The sequence below is a fragment of the Brugia malayi genome (assembly GCF_000002995.4).
Source record: "Brugia malayi strain FR3 genome assembly, contig: Bm_v4_ChrX_scaffold_001, whole genome shotgun sequence".
NCBI lineage: Eukaryota > Metazoa > Nematoda > Chromadorea > Rhabditida > Onchocercidae > Brugia > Brugia malayi.
This window is the reverse complement of record NW_025062479.1, coordinates 4,739,196-4,760,711: the sequence shown is the minus strand read 5'-3', so window position 1 is coordinate 4,760,711 and position 21,516 is coordinate 4,739,196. Positions and strand designations below refer to the sequence as shown.

Sequence of the window (21,516 nt, the reverse complement as noted above, 5' to 3'; positions counted from 1 at the left end):
CATACATGCTCGAGCAGAAAAGTGTAGTATGTTTGTTTTATCGAAAACGGTCGGTTAGCAGCGTGACTAGAGTAGAAATCAGTAGTCATCATCCGCTCTGCACTTTACGCTTTTTCACTTATTTATCCATTTCAAAATTTAGTTATTTCGTTTGAAGCTGTTGAAGACGTGCAGAAGTTGTCAGCTGTAATGGCACTGAAACGGATTCAGAAAGTAAGTCAAAAGAAGATTTCAAGATTTTATGACTTTGCGATATGAATAGAGAATAAATCCTTTGCTATTTGGTTCATTCCTTGCGATCTATTCTCTTTAATATCACAGTAGGATTATACTTTAATTATTGTAGGAATTGCAAGATCTGGGCAGAGATCCACCGGCGCAGTGTAGTGCAGGACCAGTTGGTGATGATCTTTTTCACTGGCAGGCTACTATAATGGGTCCACCAGAATCGCCATATCAGGGTGGTGTGTTTTTCCTGACAATTCACTTTCCAACGGATTATCCATTCAAGCCACCAAAGGTAAGAACATATCAGAAAGCTTAGATTTTTATTTGTTTTTCAGCCACTTGGCATAATAAAAGTATAAGGAAACCCAATTAGTTTATCACTTTGGTGAATTTTCTTAAGAAGAGAAAATGCAAAACAAGTATTACTGTAAGGCATGCGTCTTCGTATCGTTCTTTTGACTGTTTTGCTTCTTGAAGTTATATGAAATTACGTCTTTGTCGAAATGCGGGGAAACATCATGGACGAAAGAAACGGATAAACGGAAAGATTATATCCTTTTTTTATAATCGAACTGCTTTACCTATTCTTTGAGCGGCTATTTGATGGAATTTTTGAGAGTGATTTTGATTCCATTTGCATGTTTTTTTGCAGGTAGCGTTTACAACTCGCATTTATCACCCCAATATCAACAGTAATGGTAGTATCTGTTTAGATATTTTGCGTTCTCAATGGTCACCTGCTCTCACAATTTCAAAAGGTATTACTTTTTTGGAACATTTTCACTCGCACACATGAACTAAGTACGCCTATCTTATTCGTTTCTCTGACTTAAGTAGTTCTGGTAATAAATGCAGTAAATTGTTGCAATAGAAGTAGAGAAAATACTTCACTCCATCCTCCCAAAATCAATGCTCCTAATTTGATGTCTAGCCCGAGTGCAGGGTTTATTTCAGTTATTTGATCAAGAGAATATTGGATTATAACCTATGAGAGCTATGCCGTACGGTTTAGTCAATTAAGTTGTCATTTCTACATATTAACATTGTAACAGCGTTAAATGTTTCGTAGGGCTTTGACATAATTAAAATCTTATGTTATGCAGTTGCAGTATTGTTGTCAATCTGCTCATTGTTGTGTGATCCGAATCCTGATGATCCACTGGTGCCTGAAATTGCACGCATTTACAAAACAGATCGAGAACGGTACAATCAACTAGCTCGTGAATGGACCCAAAAATACGCAATGTGATAAATTAGGACTTATATATGAGCTGCAGGTTGATGCGTTATGTTGCCTTACTGAGTAAGGTGATGCATCTGCATGCGTTCTCTAAATAAAAGGCATCCTAACTGTTACATTAATCAATTGAACAATTTCGCAATTTTTAGATTTCATGTTTGTTAGAAATCTTATTTGCCTTTAAAATTTTTGAAAATTAAGTAGGTTGGTTCGATGAAGATGTCGTTTTATTTTATCGCTTTTCCTGAACTTTTGAAACAGTGTATATCTACACCTTCCTTTCCTTGCAGCACTATTTTATTGTTATAGACATATTTGTGAGCGCTGTGCATAGCAAAAAAAAGGAAAAAAAATTTATTCTTCGTCAATGATCTGTACTGTGTAGTATGAAATCTCCTTTCTTCCTTTCACCTTTTATGCCGTTTCATATTTTCTTCATCTTGAATCATCCTGAACACATCCAGTTCAAGTGTTCTTTTTTGGAGTTTGTTGTTCATTCATTCTGTGAATTTCCGCGACTCTGCGCTCATTTTTTTTTTTTTTTTTTTTTTTTTGTTATGTAGCAATCTGTGCTGCGTGCAAATGTTACACACAAATTTAAATATTTACCCATTTGCATATAAAATTTTGGAAGGATAATTTACCTTCGTTTTTTTTTTTTTCACTTTCATATTTCGTTGTCAAGGACATAGCGTGGTATTTCTATTGCTTTAATTTGCCTTTTTCAAGTGAAGTGTGGTTTAGCAATCCTAAGTCCTACGAATTTAGCATTCAAGCCAAAGCTGAGTTCGATAGATCAGAAGCAGGGGAAAGCGATAAGTTATGGTCGATATGTAATGTCACCCAGTGAATTCAGCTGATCACATTGAGATACTTCAGGCTGCCGTGATCGTGAGTGGGGTACAGCACTTTTGCAAGTTAGTGCTTGCTAACTAGATGTCCACATGCGGTTATGTACGTTAGTGTATGGATCTTTTTTTTTTTTTTTTTGGAGGTATTTTGGTATTTATTTCCGTGCTCGCTGACTTCAGTTCTAGAAGTGTAGTTTCTTGTGCCCGTATTGGTTGACGTCGCTCGCAGTGGAACATATCATCGCCCGATGTTCGGAATATGGCAGAAAAAATTGAAGATGGTTTAGAAACCGATAAACAGGCAGTTGGAAGCAAATCATGTGTTTATTATGTAAATTTTCCTGGAGAAAAAATGGCGATTTAGGATTAGTGGATGATTGTATTACTAATAACTGAGTAGAAAGCTTTGTATGACAATATTGCAGGGAGGTTAAAACACATCTGGGATAAAGTCTGGGTTGGCTATTTTTTTTAATTTTATATACATGTATCTTGATTTTAAAATATGTCATTAATATTTAGTTGTTCAGATTAAGTGGGTAGATGTAGAGGGTGTTGAATACGCAGTCGTAATGCAAAATGAAAATGGGCCGTGTCCATTGTTAGCTGTTATCAACGTGCTCCTTTTGCGAGGTCATTTTTCAATACTTTGTAATTTCAGTTGAAGTCGCTTCCTGACTTAGTAATTAAAATAGGAAAAGTAAGGCTGAAATTTTATGGAATGGTTGAAAGAGCATGAAAATTAGACCACTGTTTCGTTGTTTTAAAATGAAATAAAATGTCGTCTTTAGTTTCAAATATTTACAGGACAGATTACCTTACCATGTGGTTCTACAGAAGTTAGTGAAAAGAAATTGTTACAGTTCGTTGCGGATTGTATACTTCGTCTCAAACCCAAGGTTAGCGCTGAAGTGATTTTATACTGTTTTTGCATAATTGTAATTAAATTATTAAGGCTGCTGTATGCAGTACTTTCACTTCAAAGAGGAATTTTTTAATGTCGCATGCACTGTGATAAATTATTTAGGAATATTAAAGAATTTGCGAAATTTTTGCATATAAATTAAAAAAAATTTTTTTTTTAAATTAATAATAATTAATAAAAGCATTTTAGTATCGACATCATATAATTTAATGAAATGAGTCTGTGTGTTTTGTTTCAGGACATCGATGAAGCCGAACTACCAAATTATGAACAGAATTTATCAGATGTACTCGCTTTAATACCTTCTTTGCCTAAGGGTCTCGATGTGAATATTCATTTTACTGGGTGTGGTGCCAGTTTTCTTGCGCAGTTTTACCTTGCACATTTTTACTTTCGATTTTTTCTTTTGCCTATGTGATTCAACATTCCTTGACCGTCTGTCATCATCTCTGTGTATTTCATTTCTTCTTTTCATTTTTGTGGTGGAATCTTTTACAAGAATTCCTAAGTGATTTATGGTAGGAATTCACGTAATCTGATATTTTCCAGAGTAAAAAGATTTGAATACACTCCAGCATGCGCATTGTTTGATATCTTGAATATACCACTAATGCACGGATGGATTATTGACAAAGCCGATCAGGAATTATGTGGGTTACATCTCATTTTGGATATTTCTTCGAAATAGAATAATTCTGTTTTCATACTATATTGATGATGATAAAATATAGGAAGTATTACAATCTTTGTTGTTTCATGCAGTACTCGTATCTAACAATTTTTTTAGTATTTTTATTTAATGATTCGCTCTTCGTGATGAACTAGAGGATTAGTTTGCGAAGAAAAGCATGTTTTTATAAGTAAGAGAGAGTTTGTATAAGTGAATGCGTTTATGAAAGGTAGTGATGGTGAGTAATAGATTTTGATAATTGATTTTTAGTTAGAAAATATCTAGTTTCATCCGCTCTCTTTTATCACTACGTTTTGTAGGTTTTACAGCTGCTTGTTATTGTGCTTCAAAAAAAAATTTTTTCAGTGAGATTGATAGATGGATTAAGTTACAATCGAATAGTGGAGAAAATTGTTAGTACAAACAATGAATCCGAAAATTATATGCTGAGAAATTTCCTAGATTCTAGTGCATCTCAATTGACAACGCAGGGAATTGCCGAACTTCTATCTAATCTTAACGATGGTGAAATTGCTGTGCTTTTTCGAAACAATCATTTCCAAACATTAGCAAAGCAAAAGGTTTATGGATATTCATATGCTGCGAAATTACATACATCCGATAATAATTCCTAGCTGTTATTGTGCCTCATTATTTGTTAGTGTCTGAGTGACTTACACGAACTGCATCTTAGTGTCTAACACAAATTGTTTGGATATCTTATTTTAGGATGCACTGTATGTTCTAGTTACTGATATGGGATTTCTGGGGGAATCTGCGGTTGTGTGGGAAACATTGGATTGTATTGATGGGAATTCTACCTTCGTCAATTCAGTTTTTAGCACATCATATAAATCGAGCATCCTTGCTAACGAGAGTGCTGAGTAAGTTCTAATTTTTTTAAACAATTGTTTGCTTCTTTAACGCCTGAGATTTTATTGTTTGATTTCTTTTTAATAATATTTGCAGGCGAGTTAAAAATTTGTTTGGCTAATATAAATTAGATTAAATAGCCTGTCATAATATCAAAATAGTTTTGGATCATAAAGTACTGGAATTTCAAATCTTCAAGGAATTATCTTTAAAGCTCAGACTTGTTGTTCCTTTCTGTCACTTATCTCAGTTCAGCACTTCTAAAAAGATCTTTTTTAGTTTCTTATTAGCTCTCTCCATACAAGAAGCTGAAAAAAAAAGTATGCAAAGTCGAAGCACGTAAGCATTTTTCCTTTTTCCGCTTCTTAAGTTGATTTTTTATTTAAGCATTTTTCCTTTTTCCGCTTCTTAAGTTGATTTTTTTTATTTTTTAATCTGTCTCTAACAGTACGTTTTGAAATTTCATGTTTTGCGAGTTTTTAAAATGAATTGATACTTGAAGCTGCCACTCTGATTGGTTGTGAGCTCCATATTTTGGAATTTGATGAATGTGCTTTGCTTGATATATTGTTTGTTTTCTTGCCTTTCTTTTGTAGGAATTATTTTTAGGCACATTAATGAAACAAGTACATCAGCTGAAGATCATTATGTGCAGCATGAACGAGTACGTGTATTACCTTCGTCAACACAAGCTATACGACCAAGCAAAAATTACAACGTTTGTTTATTTTAATTTTTTCTCTAGTCTACGGATTCATTACTTCGATGGCTGCTTTTCATTTGCACGAATTGCTTTCAGTGCTTGATATTGTGAAGCAATGACTGCCAGCACAAAATGTTGTCAGAATCCTTTAGAGCTTCACTGGGATACCTTCAGTTCGTTGCCTTCTCAGAGATTGGGGTAACTTCAAATGCACGCCTTCAGTTTTGTCTCGACATTTTCAAGCTGCCAATTACTTTAATATAGTTTGTTTGTATCAATATCCAAATCAGTTTTCTGAAGTGCGAGGAAAAGTCAGAATTCCTTACAGATGGAGTTACTAGTGGAGTTAGATGGAGTTACATGCAAATGTTTTAAATTTTTCTAGTTTTTATTGATTCCATCTCGAAATTTCAACTTTTTTATATACTGTTATGTTTGTCCGTGTTTTTCTGAGTTTTTCGTTTTCCCCTCCATTTGAAAAAAAAAAAAAAAAATGATGCAGTGCTATATCGTCTTTGTCCATTGCTGTCCCACTGGTTTCAAATTTTGAATAGAAAACACTTGGTATATATATTTATTCAGGAAATCACTGTATACATATTAATTCTTTGTAGAAACATCCGAATTATTTACTGGCTAACAAAAAAAAAGATTTATTTTTTCGTTAGCCAACCGATGAATTTACCAACTGATGTTAATATGTGTATATTTGTACATATGAAAAGCACTGCATCTTTTTTCCTGGGGAATTTCTTGGACATTTCTATCTTGTTTCAATATTTCAATATTCCTTTCTTCATTAAATATATATAATTGCGCTTGAGGCTCAGAAATTAATTGGTTATAGCCTTTTGCGTTTTTTCTTTTTCCTTTCAAAATTTCTCCGCGTTACTGTGTTTTTAATTATCAAGTGTGCTTTGATTGTTTTGGGATTGCTTCTTTTGATTTATTTCGTCGAATTTAATGTATCCTTTTTATTGCAATCATGCAAACATAAATAAAATGAATGAGTAAATATCGAGCTTCTCAACTGTTGTCCATCCTCGGAATTGTCTGTTGCAGTTTTACATTGAATATAATATATAAATAGATATTACACTGAATATATAAATAGAGGTTGAAGGGATTGAAGGATGATTTGTCAAATTTCAAATGGCTTGTATGACATACGTTTTAAGAATTTTTACGAATTTATTGTATAATGTACGGATTAGGTAAAGAGTGCCGTAACCACTAGTATTGCAGTGAGGTTCATATTAGTGTTGAAATCCCATACTTTTGTTAATTATTGAGCTCATTTGGAGGAGATTTTGTTTGTTGGAGAAACTGCAAATTCGAATCGCACTGTTTTTGTTGATTGGGATTACTCAAACGAATTGAAGTACTGTGGTTGAGATGGCGGTAAAATTTGTTTCCTTCACAACTTTCGTCGACCCATTGTTTTGGGATGAGTTGGGCATGCGCAAGTTGAATGACTGGAAGTTGGACGAGCAACCACACTCAATCACTGCTACATATTGCAACCGTAATAGATTTTTTTTGGTTTTAATTGAGTTTTATTTCAAAAAAATCTTTGTAAACAGTTATCTTTTGCAAAAGCGTTCGTCGATGAGCTCGGTGATTTCTAGTTACCTTTTAAATAGGTTGCTGTAGTTTTTATCTACAGTGGCATTAACCTTATCCTATGAAAACGATTACTGGCCTAATTTTGCATAGAAATATTCTTTTCTTAATAATAGCACTGATATAATTTGTATCGTATTTATCTAGGAGTGCTTAAGTTTATTACGGGTACCGCTGCGATCCTAAACATTTTGCCGAATACAAGTGAAATTGGAAATCATTTTTCTGTCCAGTTTTGAGATTCATTTATTCTCTAATGATGATCTAATTTGGAGCATAATTTTTCACTTAAGAGTTACTTGTACTATAATGCATTTAAGATGGCTAATGAAACGGAATACATAGATTACCATTAATATAGCAGTGTTAATTTTATAGTTTACTGAAAGTTAAAAAACAATTTGTTAGATGGTGAAGTTTATCTCTACCGGGACAAATTTTCATTATTCTAATTTATCGAAGTCTGAATGGAATTAATCTGTTTTTATTTGCTTAGATTTGATAATAAATCAATGTTACAGAAGATCCAGGGACATCAAATACGAGGTTGTCCATATCATTTGATGCATTTTTGGCCAAATCAGAGTGGAACAAAAATGTGGTTCCTGTGAATGGATTAGTGCTTGCTGTAAATACTCATGAAACATTCAAAAATCTTGATAGGAAGCAAATCTTGTGTAATGCTGCTCAAAAGGTTTGTTCTTTTTTATCGTAGATGTTTGCTTTCTGTTTAACTTTTTTCCGACACTTCATTCATCAATTTAGATATTTTTATCTAAAATTCAGTTCTTAGTACACTTCAATCTTTTTTTTTTAGTTCTTTTATTTAGTTGCTTCTTCATGCTGGAAATATAAGATTTCGAAGATAGTAAGTCACTTTTCGTAAATTCATATATTCAGGTGAAAAAGTGCATCGAGTCTTTGGATTGGCTTGAAAAACCGTCTTTATTAAATACATTTTATCTAACGGTGTATCCGGTCAGTTTTTTTGTTTGCTTTCCACTTTTTTCTTTGTATTTTGTCATTTCTTTGTATTTCGAATTTTTGGAAATTTTTGGGATTGTATTCACGTTAATAGCTCATCTTATCATGGTAATCATCATAATTCCATTATAGGATCTGAAAAAATATACCTTCCGGTATTGGAATTGTATTCCTGCACTTCTTTATCCACAATCAGTAAGGATGTTATCAGATCCCACACAGCTTTCAGCCGAAGTGACTTCTTTAATTCAAGTTTTCATTGCATTACATCACAATGAACCGTTTTTGCTGGTCGGTAAGACGCCCACTCCTTTATCTTCAATACTTCTAAGTACCTTCGTGTGGAGCAATGACGTCTATGTCGTTTATGCAGATCCATCTACCTTGGCAGCTTTTCCTGGATGGCCATTAAGGAACCTCTTAGCTGCGATAGCTTATGTTCGGTATGTAGATTTGATTCAGTATTGCAAACCAAAATTATTTGTTATCTCCCGTGGTTTTGAAGTCATTTTTGTTCAGAAAAGATCTGAAGAATGCCAAGTTTGTGTGTTATCGAAGTGGTAGTGTTCCTAGTGTCATTATGCATCTAGCTTGGGAAGCGAGCGGTATTATCAGCACAGATGCAGTTGGGTGGGAGAGAGTGAAAGGTTCACTCTCCCCTGCGTTTATCGATCTACGTGGAAGCCTAGATCCGCTAAAGTAAGTTATGATTTCGTTACTCATATTAACTGGAAATTTGAGGAGAAATCCAGAAATTCATGATGATGTCTTAGTGTAATTTTTTGGCTAATTCGAGTATTTGGATATATTTCTTGCTGTAAAAGTAGTGAAAACGAAGAGATTAAGAAACTGTAAAAGCATCTAACTAACCTTGGTTGTCATGTGGTTCGTTTACTCACCCTTATCGTGCGTTTTTTTCTGACATTTTTGTCCTACGCCTTCCTTCTATTTTTCTTTTTCTATATTTTGAAAAAACTTGAATGCTAAATGAAATGCAAACGAACACTTTTAAGTCGAAAATAAATCAACGTATATAACAATACGAGACTCAATTTCGCCTCCTACAGTTTTTATTAGCCTTAATAATGACTGTAGTCTGATTGATAGTACTTTGAACAACTTCTCATTTCAGATTAATGGACTTTAGTGCTGAACTAAATTTGCGCCTGATTCGATGGCGTTTGGTGCCCAGTATCAATCTTCAGCGTTTTTCTAATTTAAAATGTTTGATATTAGGTGCTGGTACACTGGGTTGTAATGTGGCACGTTCACTTCTTGGTTGGGGTGTTAAAAATTTCACATTTGTCGATAATGCTCGTATATCTTACAGTAATGTCGTAAGGTCTATTATTTTTTTGGTTTTAGTCTTATCTAAGTTCGAGAAAACTCTGCTTTTAGTGAAATATTTAAATGGAAAAATTGTTAATATTTAATTGGAACGTAGAACTAACTAACTCTATGTATATATTCCACTCTCAAAGTTTCACGAAGTCAGTGATATCGGTGTATTTGAATCAATATAATTTTTCCAGACAATCACTGTTTTCTTTCGATGATGCTGCGAATGGAGGGAAATTAAAAGCTGTTACAGCCGCGGAAGGTCTTCGTAAAATAAATCCGTTAATAAACGCTGAAGGCGTTTGTTTGAAAATACCAATGCCAGGTCATAGCGTTTCAAAACAAGGTTCATTTTTTGACGTTGTGTGATGTACGCGAATTAAGTAATATCATTACTTCACTGCAGTTGTCTTTATACTTTTGTTACAGAGGAGAAAGAAGTTGAGGGAATCGTGAAACGTTTGGAAGACCTTGTGAAGCGTCATGATGTAACCTTTCTGTTACTTGACAGTAGAGAAGCAAGGTGGTTGCCAACACTTATAACAACTTACCAATGCAAAGTTTGTTCTTTTCGATCCCATTTGTATTTTATTCATTCTGATTTTTTTGACTGTGCTGTGTTGAGTTTTTTTTTTATGTTTTTAGGTTTCTAATCCAAAAATTCCAATTACTTTGTTCGTGAATGATGGTTTTAGTTGGCAATTAGCGTTGCGCTTGGCTTCGATTGTTTTGTCGTAATTCGTCATGGTGTTTCTGATGATGAAACCAGTGAAGAGCAGTCACAAAGTGATCTTAACACTATCCTTGGTTCTCAGTTGGGTTGTTATTTTTGTAGTGATGTGACCGCACCTGGTAATTCTTCTGTTGATAGAACCATGGACCAACAATGCACGGCGAGCACTTTCTTTATTTCCTTTTGTCACACTAATTCTTCCTCTTTAAGGGAATGTTTATTAACTAAGTCTTAATCTGGTCAATTACCAAATGAGTCCTAGTTAGCCTAACTTGAAGACCCAGTTTAATTATCCAATGTGTTCCAAAAAAAAAAAAAAAATCTGAAATGAATTATTTGCTTTGACTTTGCCATGAATTGCCTTTCAGGTTAGTCGACCAGGTATATCTCTAGCTGCTTCTGGTGCAGCGGTTGAACTACTTGCAGCGGTTGTTCAACATCCTAAGATGGGAGGCTCTCCTGCTCGTCTTGGAGAAAATGATGAGTCAGCAACTGTTCTCGGTGCAACACCACATCAAATCAGATCTTTCCTTTCAAGATTTACGCAGGTGAAACACTTACAACAAGGCCGTGGTGGTTTCAGCGGTGAAGTTTTTAATTTATATTAAAAATTCCTCATCTTCAATAAAAACTGTTTGCAGATGACCCCAGCCGTCAAGCGTTTCGAGCGTTGTGTCGCCTGTGGAGCTGCCGTGCAAACTGCATATCGCTCGGAAGGCTTTCAATTCTTGCTGAAAGTTTTCAATAGTCCGCTTTATTTGGAACTAGTTTCTGGACTAGATCAGTTGCAGGCGACTGCAATAGAAATGGATCTCAGAGAATTCGACGACAATGAGAGTGTCTCATCTATCTAATAAATTTTAAATAGTTCGACTTGTTTGATCTTGTTTCCTTCCTTTGTGATATGGATTTTATATTTGTTTTTATTATCATTACCGTAGTGTGATTTTAACTCATTACCCATAAAATAGCTGCAAGGAAATACCAAATCTTCCTGAAGATATTGTTTTCAGTGATTACTTTTTAAATATAAGTTTTTATTTTTCGAAATTTTTTTTCCCTTTAGCTGACTCTACTTCAGCACTCTCGGTGTGTCAGTTTTTAAATACTTTACGTCCAGGATATTACAATCTATCAAAATTTCTGATCACAATTAGTTTTGATTTCTAGCTTTTGTTTGTTTTATCGTTTTACAGGTCCAATTTTGCTTCTGTAATTCAGTTTTGAAACCAACCCATAACTCTGTAGCATTTTAATTACCTGTTAATGAAAATTTCGACTTCCTTACTTACTACAAAAGTCGAAAGTGGTTAGTTTTAAAATAAGAAATTTTTTTTACCGTCGGGGTGAGGGAACAATGATCGAGTAGCACAGTTTCTATTCGCGAAAATCATTCTGCTGAATTAAACACAGGTGTGATAATTAACACGAACATATGAGTCGTATTGGAATATATGACAACAGATATTTGCTTTAGTTGAGTCGCATGCAATGGGAACTGCGGAAATCAAGGTATGTGTTGGTTCCTGAACTTTGCATAGCGCTCCAATTCATCCAAATTGAAGCTTTTAACTTTTTTTGCCAAACTCTGAATAAAAGGATTTTTAGGGCAGGCAATCAAATTCTTAAAGAAGGAAATAGTTCCTCAAACTAATTATATAAATGTTTTGAAATTTCAGCCTCGGTACTGTAAAATAAAAGATTTGAAATCCATTGTGGATCTGAAGTTTTTTTTCCAGAGAACTACATATTTTGATCTCTTATTAACTAATTTTAATGCCAGTTCGGCTAATGTCGTTTCGTTTATTAATGCAACAATTTTTATCGAAATTACTAACGAATTGGTATCTCTCGGTAATCGTTGGCAGGACATTTGGAGGACAGTGATCAAAAAGAAAGCTGCTCAAAACTTTTGGGACTGTCGAGTTCATGTCAGTAGATGGAACATAAACAACATTTATTCGGCTGCTATCTTCGATACCGTAAGATCCAAGACTCGCCTCTGCACCTACAACTCAAACTCCCACGGCTGGGTATTTATGTCCAGTTTCGTCCTTCGATATTCAAAGTAGCACGAAAATTATCTTTAATTTTAAGATAAAGTCAACTTCGGTAAGAAAAAAAGCCAATCATGCTATATTGACAAAACCTGGCATGGAAAACATTTCGCTAGCATAAATCAAGGAGATCCAATTCAAAACAACATTATCTGCTTTAGTTCCCGCTTTTGTTATCAGAAGTATGCAATCATACAAACGTGCTATTTTAGTTCCTGAAAGGAAGAAATTCCAGAAAACTTACTGCTGAGAGGATGTCCTTGGTGAAGCAAACGCACAGCATCTGGAAACAGGTCCAGAACACCACCAATTCTTTGCTTCAAACTTGCTACCGTATCTTTACCATCAACCTAAATACAACAGGTAAAACTTGATAAAAATATAAACAACTTCATTATTACCTACTTTTACAACAGATTAAAATTACCAAAGATAGAGTAAAGCAAAACGAAATAGGAGAAGGTTACAGTGATTGTGAAGACGCCACCCTTTGCATTTACTCTTTTCACATAGAGTTTCATCACTTTTCCAACTTCTAGCAAATAACGACTTAGCAATTCTATTGATCAGCAATGATTTCTGCAACAATAATCCCACAGTAGTGAAATTCAACACAAAAAATTTATGTCACGACCTTTTTCTTGAAGGAAATGTTACACAACTCTCCAAACTTTGTTGATCCACACGTTTTAATCAGATTAATCAATCTTACCGATCTCCCAAGCATTAATCTCCCATCCTCAACCACACAAATACATGATTTGCTTAACTTTTAGGTCCTCTAAAATCAAACTTCTCATCCGACCTCGATGAGTCCATGTAGCCAACTAACATAAGGAATCTGGCTCTGGACAAATCCATTCTAGAATATCCGAGAGAGATGACGCACCGAAGCAGGTGAAGGGAGATGAAAGAACAACGGTGAGTCTAAGGGAGAAGGAAGTAGATCGGCCAGCCGTGTTATGTCACACGGTGGAAAAATTAGGGACCCTGGTACGGGCCCTACGAGAATTTCTTTGAGCTACATCTGACGAATTGTAGGTAGTAACCACAAGAGATAAACAGCAACGCAACTGTACTGAATTACGGCTCGCGTTGATTGGCCGAGGATAATATCCCTCAGTCTAGCAGGTTTATGCAGTCTAGAGACTGGATTTATCTTTCTAGCTATTCAGCCACTGCAAAGGACAGGAATGCTAGTTACCAGGACACTTGGTCTGTACCACAGTCCATACTAAATAATATCCTCATGATTAAATGTAAAGCGTCAATAAATGATATGCGCATTTCTCAGTTTATTCTGGTCAAAGGGAGTTACGAAATGGATCCTTCGACAATTGAAGATACTTTTATATATATGTATACTGCAGATGGAAAGACAATTGATTTTTACTCGGAGGAAGTTGTACAGCTATCATACATAAGCTCTACCATAAAAAAAAAAAAGGGTAGAAAGCATACTAATCGATATACATGAAGAAATACAAACAGGCTGCAAAATATGAGTGACGATACACAAAATTCCCATCATACAAAGTATATGAATATTACCAGTCATTTCTGAGCAAAGTTTTTTTGAGTGTTTGGAATTGAGTAAAAAGAAGTCTTCGAAAGAATGCAAATAAAACCATTTGAAACAAATAATGCACGACGAAATGCAAGGCAATGGCATATTGGGAAACAATAGCTCGCTTGTAAGTTAAGTACGGACGAAGAAAGACTATAACATTCGCAGCGAAAGCTTGGGGTGTTGTTTAGAAATCTTATTCAAAAAGTAGACTGAATTTCCTGTTTTCTTGTGAACATTTTAAATCATTGTTCTAAACAGATAATGAAGGCCTCATAATGAAATGTGAAAGAAGCATAGGGAGAATTAGTTAAAACACTGCTTATATAATAGCTTGTAAAACGGAAGGGTAGTATACAGCAGCAACATTAACAATAAGACGTAAATCGGAATAATCACAGCCAATAACACTCACAACACGTTCTGCCGTGACTGTGGACGGTGTAACCTGTGTTCTGCCTTTGTTTCCTGTGGTACCACCCAATAGTTCCACCAGTGACAATGATCGTGTCAAGATATGACTCAAGCAGTCTTCAATAAATGATAACAAAAATGTTGGCGCTGCGCCAAGCCGATACAAATCACCGAACTGCTCAAGCATCGTAACTACTGCATCACATGGTGCCGTCATTAGACTTTCACCGACATTTGTATCATCTCCCGATATCATCTGCATCACACAATTCCATAACATTAGGGAATGAAATTCAACAAATTATCAATTTATACTGTACTGATATGTTATATCGAAAACATCATTTCGTAATTGAACTCGTTAAGAAAAAAGTGTTTAATTCGAAAATTTAGAAATTTTAAATCTGCGTAGTTGACCTTCTTGTGGAATCATTCATGAACAAAATCAAACCTTCACAGTATAGTTCGTGGCATCGGCAAGTACTACAACAGTTGGACTAAGTGGTGCAGAATTAGCAGCTGATGAAAAGGACGACTCGGGAAATGATGTGTTGATCAGTTCTGATTCCCCATTTTTTATGTGGCACATCACTGAACAATAAGTCTGGAAAAGTAGTGCGCAACTAAAGGTATTGACATGAACAATTTAAACTTTATGTGCTCCACTTTTTAGTGCTTGTCTCCCCAGGTATTCGTTCTTTTTTTTTTCTATGTCGCACAGCACAGAGTGATAACACATTAAATGAAGCTTTAGTCAAAATAAAAACTGTTACACATCAATAGACAACAATTAAATCCTTTATGCAAACAAAAAAGAGTTTGACAAACGGCTGCATATTTAAAAATCGAATGAATTCTGTCGCTTTTAAACAGAAGCATCAAAAAAAAAAAAAAAAATTCTGAAGAATCAGATTTATGAATGTTGAACGGTTAGCAGATAGATTTCCTCACAATGCAATAAAATGAACACAACTTAATTGAAATCTACATAAACAAACCTCTTCCAAGTCAATGGCAGCCAAGCGTAACCCGCATATAACAAAGTGTGAGCAATAAGAATCACAAGGACCAGCCAACATGGACCAAGCCAAACTTGAATTCGTCGAATCATCAGTGTCACATGTTAACGGAAAACACCATCCAGAACGTTTCGCATTAACACCCGGTTCTGCTGTCTCCCGAAGAACCACGAACTCTGGCTCTTTAGCTTTAAAATTGTATTTCAGCAATATTCATAACTGAAAGCTTTCCCATACTCCAAATAAATTCCAAGAAAGCCGGTTTTAATTTTAGACACCATACCTTCCTCTCTTAACGAGTATTTCTTGCCAAAATCAATATTACTATTTTCGTTACAACTGGTCGGTGAGAAAGACCTCATTCCTGGATGTGAATTCCATTTGTCAGCTGTAAAAACCTGATAACGCTTGAAAATTCACCGATGCTACCCGACGCCCTTTTGATGGGTATGGAAGAGTTCCAAAGCTCAAACTTCATCTAATAGTCATAAGTTCTTGTGTATTAACTTGTTAATTAAGAAAAATCGATTATCCAACAAACAACCAATTATTAAATGCAACAAAGCAGTTCAGGTACGTGAAGATTTAGAAATACCTTTACTTCCATTTGGCTGAATTGCTGAACATCGAACAAAATATGTGAGGACATAAAGCAAATGCGTGATTAATTTCATGTCATTTCCGATGATAACTGTTCGAGCTAAACGTGTAGCACCGCCCACACTGCCACTTATTTCCATATACTGAGCTAACTGCGCATTGTAGGGATAACGCATACAATCTGAACTTCCGCTCTGGAATTCAAAATTTAGCACAGCTTCAAATTGTATAATTACAGACGAATTTTGGGATATACAAACCAATCTTATCATGATTTGCACCTGAGCTAAGAAGGTCGATGTAAATGTAAGGTTTTGAAGATACATTTCAAATTCTTACCGTTCCCATCAGAAGCGAACGATGAAGATCTTCACAGTCTTCCGATGGAGTAACACTGGCGACCCACGCAAGATGGTTCATCAAAACACAAGATAATAAAGTGGATAGAAAGCTGAAACACTTTCAATTTCGAATAATTAAGTCACACTTATAAAACATTGTAAGCGAAAGGGAAAAGTTTTTTTTTGATAACTTTAAAGAGGAAAATAAAACTCACTATCGCGTGGATTTCAAATCATATTCACAAATCAGTGCAGCTAAATTAGTGCAGAAGTTGTTAGCTGTTGAAGCATACTCCCTTTCATTCATTAAACTCAACCAAACGGGAGAACGAAACCTGTATGAATTGTACAACAGACAAACATTATGTACAAATTCTAACCACGCCTGCAAATAATCAAAACTACGTACTATATATTTCTGCAAAAACTTAATAAGTCCGTATTTAAACAAATATAAAATAATGACGAACTTAACATTGAAAGTCATCTCAGCAAACATTTAGGGTCATCTTAGCGGAACCAAACCTATAACAGCACAAATTTTCAAATATGAGAAATACATGCACCAAACCAACCTCAAATAATAAATGCAAAAAACGGGTGCGAGAAAGTGTTGCTTTCAGAATTTGAGCTTCCAGTTTAATGATTTCAATTTCAATAAGAGGAATATGGCAAAGCAAAAACTGTTTCTCTTCTTCTCTGGAAAAGACAATACATGGAAATAAAACCATTCACCGGAACTCTTGTTCGGTAATTTGAAAACTGGGCTATTCCAACGCATGACAAGCAATATATGAAATACGATATCTCATATACATATAAAGTTTCATGATGGCCAAGACGAGAGTACTACGAATTGGTCGTTTTATAAGTCAGCATAAAATTTTGTCTGGGGAGTACAGGTTAGCTTCCTACCACTTTTCCATCATTTCAACCAGAGTTCCAGGCTGCTTGCATAAAGTCATGTGTGGAGAACAAAGTACTGAAAAAAATTCACCGAAATAGAACTCCAATTGCGATCTGTCTCGATTCTTCGTCTGCTATTGAACTACAACTACTCAAACGACTTCGCATGCACCAACGACCGGAATTATCTGAAAGACAGTTTAATTATTGCTTAAATATGAATCACAGCAATAATAATTACTACAGTAACAGCAAAACGCAGTGGGAAATTGTCAAATTTTGGGAGTTAGAAAAGTATCTCTAATTAATTACAGAACAGAAACTCTTAACAGTATTTCTTCTGTGGAAGATAAGCAACTCCATAATGGATAAAACAATTTTGGTAATAATTTCAATACAACCAGATTTGTTATTTCTTAATACCTTACTTTTCTTGAATCCCTTGCCATATATTCACAAAAAAGTGCACATCTACTCTGAATTTTTTTTATTTCCACCTTAGTTTTAATTAAGATAAATCCAGCACATTTATGGGAAGGCATATTTGCATTTCTTCACGTTGATTTTAAACCTAATTTTTAAAATTTTTTTGGAACTTTTTTTCCGGTACCCAATATCATAAAGCATCCGTACTACGAATCATTAATACCTTCTATTTGAATAATTTTCCTTCATCTTGCAGACCACTGATTTTTGGTTTTGATACAACAGACACTACCGTTTAGAGAAGAAAAAAACGATTTAGTGCTACTTTTTTTTCTCATTATGCTCTGGCCGGTATTAAGGCAGACCCTGATATCACAGAGATGAAAAAGAGATCTTCCATCCATATTAAAATCAACAGAAAAAAAATATCATCTCAAAAAATCAAGGAACTAAAGAATTTTACAGGAATGAAAAAGGTATTACACTGTAAAGTCGCCTGACGACAAATGTTCTCAAACATAAAACAAGAAATCAAATAAAAGGTAATGCCTAACGTACAAATTGGAGAACACTTAATGAAGTCAAAAGTGACGAATGGAATGAAGTGCATCAATTTCGGAAATGAATTGTTTCATAGTTTATGCATCAAGAAACCCTGCTAATGTAACTTTGTGCAACTTTGGGAAAATGAATGTTCGCTATAAATCGCTTATTGTCTTTAAAAAAAAGCGACAATAAAATCTTTGATTTTAGTAATGAACTTTTGGATTATGTTAATCTCAACTTCAGTAATGGAGACTTACAAGATATGGAGAAGTTTCTGAAGACTTTATGTATACTTGAGAATCTTGAGTGTATACAGTGAATCTTGAGTTCATTGACGATTCCTTACAGATAAGTAAGGGAATCGTCAATGAAAGACAGACACAAAATGCATTATCCTGAAGTTACTGGACATAACAGAAGATACCACAAAATGTAATATTGAACACCTTGAATAGTAGTCTACAATAGTTTATTTACAGTTATTCTTGAAAATAATAGTATCTCCTTTTTTAAGCAAAACTGAAAAAATTAAGAATTTCATAAAAAGTTTAATAAATTAAGAATTTCATAAAAAGTTCTAATGACTTATTGCAAGCTCAATAAAATCCGAAACAACACTTATTTTTTACGATTTCTTCAATCCAAAATTACTCAAAACACCAACTTTTCCCCATCTTAAGCCCCATTAAAGGTAGAAAGGGGGAAACACCATAAATCACGGCATGAAAAAATGATAGCAGTTAATATTTTATTTTAATCAGGGAGTATTACTTTTGGAATGACTCTTATTCTATCAGTTAAAATGTTCTCAGTTAACCTCTTCTATTAGATTTTATGGGTATTAGTCATATGAAACTACTGATGAAGCTTCGGAAAATGCAAATATTTTACTTTCATCACATAAATTGCCCCGCTGTGCAAGTTGCATACGACGATACCGGGAAAGACGACTAGGTGAGAAAGACCGGCAAGGCTTTATACTTCCTTCTTCGGTGTCCAATTGTAAGAAAGCATCCCGCACTCGGATAAAACCTACAAAAAATTCAATTCTACTATATTCTAGAAACAAATTTTACATGCGTCTTTCAGTAATTCAACTGTTGCATATAAATTTCATCGAGAAAATCAGGGTACATAGTCACCAGATATGGAGTGTTTCAAAATTATAGAGTGAGTCATATAAACGAAAATAAAGTTACATAAACGGAGGTAATTTTGAAAAAAGCTTAACATGTCAACAACTGAACGATCGCTGGTAGTCCAAACTGGAATGTCATTAGTCTTTGTGATGTATTCGTTTGTATATCTATATAATTTTTTTGCATCAATGTAAATGTATTGTTTTAAAACAGTAAAACTAAAACAACAGTGATTTCAAGAAATATTAAGTGAAACCTTCAGGAGGATCAGTCAATTGTGAGCTGTAATGTGGTCGACTGCGCAATCCTTCCAGTGAGCAAACTGTTGAATAAGTGCTTTCCGAATCAGCACTACTAGTACTACCAACGGGTATTTTGTTGTAGCTAAAAGAATTAATGCAGATAAATCCTCAACACTTAATTCTGTGAAAATCCATATATTCGATTAAATTCAGAATAAAAAATCTGAATTACCAATCCTCTCAATTTTGGAACTGAGAAGTAAAATAATAAAGTCGCAGCAGTGGGCAGGTCGAAATCAGATGATTTGGCAAATGAACTGCAAATATAAAAACAAAAACACTTATGGCACTATGATATTAAAGTGATACCTGTTTGATTGTCCTGCCATTTTCGGGACTGAAATAATGCGACTTACCATAACTTGTTTACTACCACTGAAAAAAAAAAGTTCTGAAAACTCTACTCTTATGTCATTCTATTCTATGAAATATGAAACGTATAAAACCAAGGATTTAAAAGAGAAGAAAATCTGGCCAGCGATAACGTAAAACTCGCCCTCACTATTTTTCAAAAATTTAAAAGGATTTTTATCCTTTCGAAACTAATCGCTAGCAGAATGAATCGTTAGTAGTACAGGAAAACCCAGCAAAAGTAACAAATAAATTCTTATACACATACAGTATACTATTCTGTCAAAAATTCAAAAACAATGAATTTCTTGCAGCACTATACCTACATTTTCCTACCTAGATCACCAAGGCTTTTTCTATTAATCCATCTACTTCCTGTTTGCACCGGATATGTCTGCATGTACAAATCATTCTGACAGCTGATCACATCAAAGCTTGCAAAAGCAACGTCACTCTCCATGAGATGAGAGGATGTTACGCTAATTTTAACAGGTGAAATCTGTAGACTGTATAATTTTAACAGGTGAAAACTACCTTAAAGAATGTATTTTGAAAGATTCATTTTTTGTTGTGGACAGCGAGCCAAATATCATTTGTCCAATACAGGGAACATCTGGACGATGTCTTAGAAACTGAAAACTTTCGGTAACATCATCGTTTCATATAAGTTTCTATCGAAAATGACTTTTTCTTAAATGAATGCTAACAACAATATCGACATCCACTGAATCCTCATCAGAACAGATACAGCCAATAACAACTTCTCCCATAAAACTGAAATATGCTGGTCTTCTTTTTAAACCCACGAAAGTACGTATGTATTCTGAAAGAAATTCATAATTTACCCGAAACCGACCACAGTTTGAAAGTGGTGTTTTAGCCGGGATATCAGGCGTATTCACCGGCAAAACAGTTTCGCTATCGAACAACAGCCGCCGTTCACTTTCAGCCAAAATAACCAGTCGTAGTGATTCTTTACTAAGCTTTTTATCGTGACAAAAACTAAATTAGTAGATTTTCGGTAATATCTCATTATTTCTACATCAAAATAAATAACTATAAAGGAGGATCAATTCAGTCTAACAGATATTCCGAGAAGAAGTAGAGGAAGTAGGAAGGAAAGTACATTATTCTGTTTTCTTAATCTTAATTGTAACAGCATCCCCAAAACCTGCTCAAAATACCGTACCTTAATCTCAGATGATCAAGCAGATATATTTTCATGAAGTTTGCTAACCAAAACTTATTGATCACTTCATCTTCTCCATCTGCTTTGTTTAAAAAATTGCCACTATCATTAGTGACATGTTCAAGTGGTCGTTTTTTTGATCTTCTTGGGAAAACGCTTTTCAACATCGCTAGATTCTTACATCAATAACCATCTATGAGATCGAATTTTCTTTCTTCCAAACATTTTATCTTATCTCAATTCTGAAATAAAAAAATCTCGTTACAGAAACTTACAGCTTTCAACTAAAACAACATTTCCGCTTATCATTTTTTAGCATTCCATCCAATTTCTTCTTATACCAACAATAAAAGTACCCTAAGTTACGATGTCCAAACATGCAATTTCCTACATTTAATTCTGAGCTGATAACAAAAAGATTTTTCCCTACCCAACTCACGAGGTTAAATTTTCAGAAAGTAACAGAATAAGGAACACTCACGCAAATCTTA

General features: G+C 34.5%; 5 protein-coding genes across 7 annotated transcripts; 3 read left to right on the top strand and 2 right to left on the bottom strand.

The window, feature by feature from the left end:
* Positions 1-189: 189 nt before the first annotated feature.
* Positions 190-1,477, top strand: Bma-let-70 (Uncharacterized protein; the record flags this gene model as incomplete). 2 transcript variants are annotated; one of them, XM_001899357.1, is made up of 4 exons in its annotated part: positions 190-213; positions 347-520; positions 881-986; positions 1,338-1,477. In XM_001899357.1, 4 exons carry the CDS (start codon positions 190-192, stop codon positions 1,475-1,477), a joined length of 444 nt encoding a protein of 147 aa, XP_001899392.1. The 2 variants fall into 2 exon arrangements, with proteins under 2 accessions (XP_001899392.1, XP_042929583.1); XM_043073649.1 differs by lacking the exon at positions 190-213 and having other exon boundaries at positions 434-520.
* A 1,101-nt stretch (positions 1,478-2,578) lies between these two features.
* Positions 2,579-5,601, top strand: Bm6855 (Uncharacterized protein; the record flags this gene model as incomplete). Its single annotated transcript, XM_043073648.1, has 10 exons — positions 2,579-2,650; positions 2,850-2,952; positions 3,127-3,218; positions 3,483-3,589; positions 3,794-3,894; positions 4,281-4,495; positions 4,644-4,798; positions 5,067-5,126; positions 5,397-5,505; positions 5,587-5,601. 10 exons carry the CDS (start codon positions 2,579-2,581, stop codon positions 5,599-5,601), a joined length of 1,029 nt encoding a protein of 342 aa, XP_042929582.1.
* A 1,284-nt stretch (positions 5,602-6,885) lies between these two features.
* Bma-atg-7 (Uncharacterized protein) lies at positions 6,886-11,022 on the top strand (the record flags this gene model as incomplete). Its single annotated transcript, XM_043073647.1, has 11 exons — positions 6,886-7,015; positions 7,635-7,807; positions 8,014-8,091; positions 8,230-8,540; positions 8,617-8,796; positions 9,230-9,439; positions 9,630-9,781; positions 9,865-9,995; positions 10,131-10,298; positions 10,537-10,716; positions 10,810-11,022. The coding sequence occupies 11 exons, from the start codon at positions 6,886-6,888 to the stop codon at positions 11,020-11,022; spliced, it is 1,926 nt and encodes a 641-aa protein (XP_042929581.1).
* Positions 11,023-11,675: 653 nt separating this feature from the next.
* Positions 11,676-12,746, bottom strand: Bm1508 (Uncharacterized protein; the record flags this gene model as incomplete). 2 transcript variants are annotated; one of them, XM_001899360.2, is made up of 4 exons in its annotated part: positions 11,676-11,756; positions 12,007-12,176; positions 12,470-12,575; positions 12,693-12,746. In XM_001899360.2, 4 exons carry the CDS (start codon positions 12,744-12,746, stop codon positions 11,676-11,678), a joined length of 411 nt encoding a protein of 136 aa, XP_001899395.1. The 2 variants fall into 2 exon arrangements, with proteins under 2 accessions (XP_001899395.1, XP_042929580.1); XM_043073646.1 differs by lacking the exons at positions 12,470-12,575; positions 12,693-12,746 and having other exon boundaries at positions 12,007-12,099.
* A 1,368-nt stretch (positions 12,747-14,114) lies between these two features.
* On the bottom strand, positions 14,115-21,192 carry Bm5538 (Uncharacterized protein; the record flags this gene model as incomplete). The annotated part of the gene is made up of 15 exons (XM_043073645.1): positions 14,115-14,462; positions 14,658-14,810; positions 15,205-15,413; positions 15,509-15,613; positions 15,821-16,019; positions 16,165-16,276; positions 16,382-16,551; positions 16,742-16,865; positions 17,164-17,260; positions 18,936-19,076; positions 19,440-19,567; positions 19,795-19,860; positions 20,371-20,468; positions 20,682-20,838; positions 21,074-21,192. 15 exons carry the CDS (start codon positions 21,190-21,192, stop codon positions 14,115-14,117), a joined length of 2,226 nt encoding a protein of 741 aa, XP_042929579.1.
* Positions 21,193-21,516: the final 324 nt, after the last annotated feature.